The 7,437-nt window shown below is 43.7% G+C and overlaps 1 protein-coding gene across 1 annotated transcript; it reads left to right on the top strand.

Moving 5' to 3' along the window:
• The first annotated feature begins 1,222 nt into the window (after positions 1–1,222).
• Positions 1,223–6,247, top strand: LOC140244082 (histamine N-methyltransferase-like). Its single transcript, XM_072323732.1, has 2 exons — positions 1,223–1,412; positions 5,880–6,247. Exons 1-2 carry the CDS (start codon positions 1,223–1,225, stop codon positions 6,245–6,247), a joined length of 558 nt encoding a protein of 185 aa, XP_072179833.1.
• Positions 6,248–7,437: the final 1,190 nt, after the last annotated feature.

Raw genomic sequence — 7,437 nt, forward strand, 5'->3', positions numbered from 1 at the left:
TGAAGTGAGTAGGGCCTATACTTGTACACACTGTACACATACAGTACTGTACGTGTACCAAGGGCTGCGGAACGTAATGCGCGTGGTTTATCAAAAAGTACACATTGTATGACCGTATTGTACACATATTGCTGAACTTTAGTTCTGAAAATGCAAAATTTTCCTCGTATGGAGATCGAAGGGGGGGGGGGGGTAATCCCCTCCCACTCATTTCCCTTGCTCCCCCCCCCCCCCAACATGCACACACACAGTCCTATAGTACGCTCTGGAGATTGACAATTTTCAGAATATTCCCACAAACCCAAGTGCACCATATCGCTTTATTTTAATTATAACAGCATTTAAAAGCTCCGTCGTATGGGAAGGGCGGATATACCCCCTTCAACACTCACACCCTCCTCCCAGCTTGGTCGCTCCGCTCCCTCGCACATACCCTCCCATTCTCCTCCTAACCCCCCCCCCCCCCCCAAAGAAAAAAAAAAAAATCATGAAAGCTGATTAAAGCCATCACTGTTGGTGCCGCTAATTGCGACAACCATGTCATTGATGTTTTCGAAGTACACTAACTAAGATCATCTACGGATTGAGATAATTTCATACCCCTGCGGTCAGTATGTGCCTCCCTTCGTGATAACATTAGTACTTTTTTACAGCGTACTTTTTTGTTTTAAAGTGTATGTGCCATCTCACAGCAACTTTATTGTGAGGAGCTGTAAATCTGGAAAAAAAAAAGTGCCCCGATATTTTTTTTGACTTGTTGAGTCTTTAATCAGTCTTTATAGTAAAAACGGGAATGAAATTGGTGCGGCCAAAACTGCATTACAATGTATCTCCAGCCATGGTTGTAGCATGTGTCCAGCACACGCGAATCCACTGCAGGAAGAGAAGGTCGAGAAAGAATACATTCTGCCGGATGGTGGGTCGGTTAAAAAAGTTAATAGTATCAAAGATTTATTTGTCTCCAACTTTGTGTAGCTCCATGGGTATAAGTATAATGACCATATATCAGGGCTCCTTTCATTCTTGGTAAGCCGATGACCTTGTGACCTATGGTGCGATGGCTATATGCTCTATAGTATAAGTGTGTTCAGTCGTTCATAAAAAGTTCCCTGAGCCGCAGCCCGGCGATAAGACGTGTGAAGTGCTTCTACCGCTGAATACATTACACGTTCTATAGTCTGGCGTAGGCCATGTGAATACATCTCTACTAGTATAACACACGATGAATATTTTGGCAGCAGATCTCGCTCATTACAGCAAGGCGTACGACGTGTTCGTGGAGAAGGCTGGGAAGCATACCAGTGACCGGCAATGGGCCGAGGAAAACTTTCCGGCGCTTGTCGTTCACAAGTTGGGAGAGAACCGTCCCTCGGATCACACCCTTCGGTCTCTAGGGGTTGGGAGCGGGTCAGGTAAGCTTCTCCAACTATGTTGACGTTGCATTTACTATGTACAGTACGGCAGCCACGACGCTGTTAGAGAAGTACCGCGAAGGAGCTGTTACGTTTACAGGAAGGTGAGCTAAGGTGGGGAGTGTCATTCTTGGTCCAACCTCGATTTGTAGAATATCCCCCAAAACAGTGACGATGGAATTACAATGCTATAATTACTGTATTCAGTATTAACTGTGTGATGCACAACTATTCTGTGCATGCAATCAGACGCCGTGCGAAGTACAGCCGCGACTGGGCTATGTGTACATAAGGCTGCGTTCACATAGAAGTATACTATTCGGGTATTCGGGTTCGTTTTTCGAGGGCACGCGAATATCTTGAATCGAACGATAGGATTTCCTCACACCGGTTCACATAGGAGGGCACTATTCGAAAGTACGAATAGCTGCGAGAAGTATAGCAAAGTGGGAATCGAGCTTGTTCGATTTTCTTGCAGCGTATACCGTCTCTCGTTTATGAAATAATGACACTTTTGGTCTGGATTTGCCCTTTAGCAAAAATAAGCATGTAGACTGACATTCTGATACAGTTTAGAAATTGTTAATAAGATTTGCTGCGATGTAGGAGGAAGAAATCCTCACTACATGGGATGGTGAGTTGACGGTGCGGGTGATGGTGTATTCGGTGCTCGAATAGCGAATAGCGAATAGCGAATACCGAATACTTCTATGTGAAAGCAGCTTTTTAAGCTGCTTTCACATAGAAGTATTCGGTATTCGGTATTCGCTATTCGCTATTCGCTATTCGAGCACCGAATACACCATCACCCGCACCGTCAACTCACCATCCCATGTAGTGAGGATTTCTTCCTCCTATTATACATCGCAGCAAATCTTATTAACAATTTCTAAACTGCATCAGAATGTCGGTCTACATGCTTATATTTGCTAACGGGCAAATCCAGACCAAAAGTGTCATTATTTCATAAACGAGAGACGGTATACGCTGCAAGAAAATCGAACAAGCTCGATTCCCACTTTGCTATACTTTTCGCAGGTATTCGGTACTTTCGAATAGTGCCCTCTTATGTGAACCGGTGTGAGGAAATCCTATCGTTCGATTCAAGCTATTCGCGTGCCCTCGAAAAACGAGCCCGAATACCCGAATAGTATACTTCTATGTGAACGCAGCCTAATATGTAGATTATGCATGAATGCATGTATTAATGTACAGCTCTTGTCGGCTCAGTGACGCACCATGTGTGCTCTCGACATTAAATCTATAATCACTTAATTCACAAAATCATGTGGGTAGAATTTTCCTTTAAGGTTTGAGACTTGTGAAAAGCCGACAACACCACCACCGCAGTTGTTTATAATCATGGTAGTTTGACTGTTACAGTAGCTATTACAGTACGGTAGCTATAATTGTAGTTGTTACGTCGTTCGCTCGATCTCTGAACTTTTGAAGCCAGTCTCTACCCCTCGTTCTTGCCTTTATACTCGGACTTTAAAGGGTGTGTACAGTTCTGGTCGAGGTGAGGATTTAGCTTTTAACGTTTTGCGAGATATTCAAAAACCACTCTATGAGATGTCAAAGAGCATGCAGTTCTAAGGGGTATCAAAAGTTTATTCGATGAAAATCGGTTTTGAAATGGCTGAGATATCCAAAAACAAGGTGAAACATGCAAAGAGACCCTAATAAAGTTGTGGCATGTCGCCTTTTATTATTAGCACTTTTTTGGATATCTCAGCCATTTGAAAACCAATTTTCATCAAATAAACGTTGAATCCTTCTTAAAATGACATGCTCTTTCATATTTCATAAGAGGCTTTCATTATCTCACTTAGGAATGTTCAAAACATGAATCCCCACCTCAACCAGTACTGTACATTCCCTTTATGAACCTCGAATTTATCCTCCCAAATAATAATGTAGGCCTGCGATATTATTGCACTTGGAGGGGGTAATAAAACATAACGTTCCTAATGTTAAAGTGCAGAGAGGCAAGATAACCAAGATATCCAAATCTGTGGAAGCGACAATGTCATAGGCATTATAATTATTGTATTATAAATTCAAATATTGTTTGCACCTATATATATATTAGGAATCAATGACAACACTTTAACGAGGTTTATTTTATAGGGTAAAATCAAACATTGATATTTGCCTAAGTTCAGTGAAATTGGTCTTAAATGTGAAAGTCATGAAGCTTTGTATTTTTAATACATTTTTTATCAGACATTTATATTGGTCTTAATGCTCACGCCCCCCCCCCCCCCAAAAAAAAGGAGTGAAATAAAAATATGCAATGACGACCCATTGGAACAAACTTCATTATCTTGATTTTTCTTTCCGGGCAAGCCCTGCGTGTGACTTGCGAAGAACAATGTTTGCTATCCGGAGGTCTCCGCAGACGACCCACACATGACAGTACCTAGCACGTAGTTACCCGGAGTTGCACATACAAGTCCACTTTTCCAGCAGCCAATAATTTTGGCCCTGTCACAATCTTTCCTAGCAAGATACGCGAGCTCGATGCGTGTGGGGATTTTCGAGCATGCATGACAATTTTTGCAAGCGGACAAGGACTTGGGCGAGTTTAGCATGCGTTTTATCTGCTGGACCCGTGCTACTTACGTTCTACTTACGTCCATTCCGTTTGACATGCGTGTAGGTGCATGGGTGGCGAGTGAGAGCTGACAACTCGATGAAGGAATTCCTCTGAAGGAATTTGATATGGCAGGTGTCCAACAGAATGCCATGCAGATGACACGCGCTTCCTGCGCAAAAGCATAGATCCACGGGCAACTTACGTACTTCAAGCGGGTCAACTGCTTGTGATTTGAGGCAGCTATAATTATGGGCCTCCTACTTGTGTTCTGCGTGGACCTCTGCGGACAATTCCCGCGATGCTCAAAACTTGGCTCCGGATAAATCGGACTTCCGTGCGTACCTCCAGGCAGCTGTGGGCGAGATACGCACTATGTACTGTCAACTGCTGGGAGGTCCGGGTAGCAAAATATTTTTCCCCGCAAATCAACCCGCAATTCTTTCCCAGACAGTGTGTGACAAGGCCTTGAGCATGCTCAAAACTCGTTCCGGGTGAGTCCCGGTGGTTTGCAGAGGTACACGCAGAACTGGGGGGCATTATTTTCATTAAGCGTTTTGGTCGGATATTTTTCTGACAAACTGTTACAAGCTACTGAAGTCCTTTCATCCCCCCCCCCCCCCCCCACCGATTGGCTGAGAGCAAATTTGTCCGACAACTTTGTCGGGCAAAATGCTTCATGAAATGCCCCCAAGAACGCCAGTACATAGGAGGCCCTTAGCGGCAGCACCTCGCAGGCAATTCATACGAGGGTGATTCACAGCTGTAACTCATGTACTTCGCAGCCCCCGTATGTCGCTCGTAACTGAAAACGGATCGGTTTCGAAGCTCTCTTGCAGGTCACAAGGAATACACGCAAGTAGCAGGTAAATAACACGCGTCTAGCAGGTACGACGCAAGTACAGAACTCGCCAACATCCTTGTCCGCCCGCAGAAATTTTTCCTGCGTGCTGGAAAATCCCTACTCACAACAAGCCCGCGTAGCTTACCCGGAAAGGTGTGACAGGGCAAGGCCCTGATTGAGGCTTGTTTCGCGTGCCTCTTACCTGCTGGTCGTGTGCTCCTTACGTTCTAGTTACGGAAGACATGCGGGCATTGCGAAGTATCCGCGTTACAACTGCGTGTTTTCTGCATGTGAGTTGCCTGCGAGATGCGCCCGAGCATCCTACTGGTGTTCTGCGTTGGACCTCTGCGGACAAACCCCGCGATTCACCCGGAACTGCTTTTGACCACCATGCTCAATGGCCTGTACCACCTTTCCGGGCAAGCATGGCTTGTGATATGCGGGGAAACATTTTTGCATGCTGAAAATTCCCCACAAGCAACAAGCCCGCATATCTTGCTAGGAAATGTGACAGGGCCTTAACTTATGGCTGCGGGTAATGAGGATTGAGTGCGCAATTCTGGGCAACTACGGGCGAGAGATACGTGCTAGGTACTGTCATGTGCGGGCAATCTGCGGGGACCTCCGGGTAGCAAAAAAAAAAAAAAAAAAAAAATGTTTTTCACAAGTCACACGCAAGGCTTGCCCGGAAAGTGTGACAGAGCTATAGTTTTGCAGTGTAATCTACTTGAGTATTGCAATACAGCCAACGACGCGCACGCGGATAACGAGTGCAAAAGTGACGCTTCTCCAAAATTGTGTGAAGCCCTTCACAACTACAGCTGTATTGTTATATCACTGACGCGAAAAGAGGAACTCTCCAATCTTCCAAAATACTAGACCCTCTTGCCTCATCCGGGATTTTGTAGGTTGTTGTTTTTTGACAACTTGTTGGGTTTAAAATCAAAATAAAACATGAGCCTGCAACTGCTTATCCGTAACGACAAATCCTTGTACATTTTCGCCTTATATCTTTGTTAACCATCAGGTGAGTATGACATCATCTTGTTACGCATGCTCTCTCGGCGCTTTGCCCGCTTCAACCACGTGGTCCTGGAACCCGCACGGGTCTATCTGGAAGAGTTCCAGTCGGCCGCCGCCAAGGAATCGTCGAGTGGTGATTGGTCTGTGCCGGGAGCAGCGAACTTCGAGTGGCACAACGAGACGTTGGAAGAATACATGGCGAAAAAGAATGACCAGAGCTCCGAAGGGTCGCCGCAGCCGTTCGATTTCATATCTGCCGTGCACAGCCTGTACTACGTGGATGATCTTCGTGCAGCCTTGCAATTTCTGTACGATAACCTAGCACCAGGAGGGATTCTACTGACAACCCTAATGAAAGGTTTAGTATTTTGATTTATCATATTTACATGAACAATTATATAATTCCCGAGACAATTGTCATTGATGATGATTATCAGTATCGTTTGTAGTTTGGTCATTTAATTGTATTCCTGGCAATTCCTTGAAATTACTTTGAAATTAGCAGCATTCTGCACCCCTTGTCGCCTCTGCGTCCCATTCCGTTTGTGCACTCTTCCGACCATGTTTCATGCATGGTTTTGTTTCACAGTTTGCTATGTAAAACACCCATGTCTATGACCACTGTATTCGAGTTTATATTGAGACAAAAAAAAAGAAAGATGAGATTTGAAATGTCTGCCACCCACATCACCCACTAATGACGTCACCCTCAATGTCCCGATATTTCATTTAAGGTACTACAAGAACTCAAGCCTGTAGGATTTCAAATCACCTCCAGCAGAATCCAAACTCATGTACATGTATTGTCTTTACTTACATTGTATTTGAGTTCACCATGAGCAGTATTACACTTTGTTCGATTGATGTGCCCAGTATAAAAATACAGGGATATTAAAAGTAAAATTCCGCGATGGGCGTTAATTGCTTTATAGCATTAGAGGTGGGCTATAGAGGGTCAATTTTAGGTCCATCACATACCGGTTTCTGCATAACACATACATGCATAATTTACATTGTAAGTTATTTGTATATCTCTTGCTGTATTGTTGGTAGAAAACACCAGATTGATAGCTAGAACTTGGTATTAAGAGTATGGTAGTTAACATGACTTGAAAAAAAAATACAGAAAAAAAAGTGCAAAAAATGGCGGTTGGGGTAGGGGTAAAAGAGAAGGAAAGTTCAACCCTGAATACGGGAAAAAGGTTAGTAACATGTTCAAGATTAGGTTTTACACTAAAATTATCATTATATTCCATTTCCCTGACCCCTAAAACATGGGGTTAGACACCAAAATCATCATAATAGACCAAAAGTAACCAAGACAAGTTCGTCGCCTCAATGGAAAAAGGGGTTAACGCATCCGAGCTACGCGGGGCTGCGCGAAAAAAGTTTTCGAGATAATCGACTTTAAAGGTTTTTTGGCTTCAAAATTGGGTTAAATCAAGGTTGATTCCTTCATTTCTTATATATAGTGTAGATTAACGATTAATTACTTTACAAGCGTACTTTCAGCGATAATCCTCATTAAATCTTTGAGTAATTACAATTTTTCCATTAGTAAC

Source organism: Diadema setosum, chromosome 20 (assembly GCF_964275005.1).
Source record: "Diadema setosum chromosome 20, eeDiaSeto1, whole genome shotgun sequence".
In the NCBI taxonomy this organism is placed as follows: Eukaryota; Metazoa; Echinodermata; class Echinoidea; order Diadematoida; family Diadematidae; genus Diadema; species Diadema setosum.

Coding starts and splice junctions, on each gene's coding strand:
- LOC140244082 (XM_072323732.1), top strand. CDS start 1,223: ATGAATATTTTGGCAGCAGATCTCGCTCATTACAGCAAGGCGTACGAC. Junction 1,413..5,879: donor AGGGGTTGGGAGCGGGTCAG/GTAAGCTTCTCC, acceptor GTTAACCATCAG/GTGAGTATGACATCATCTTG.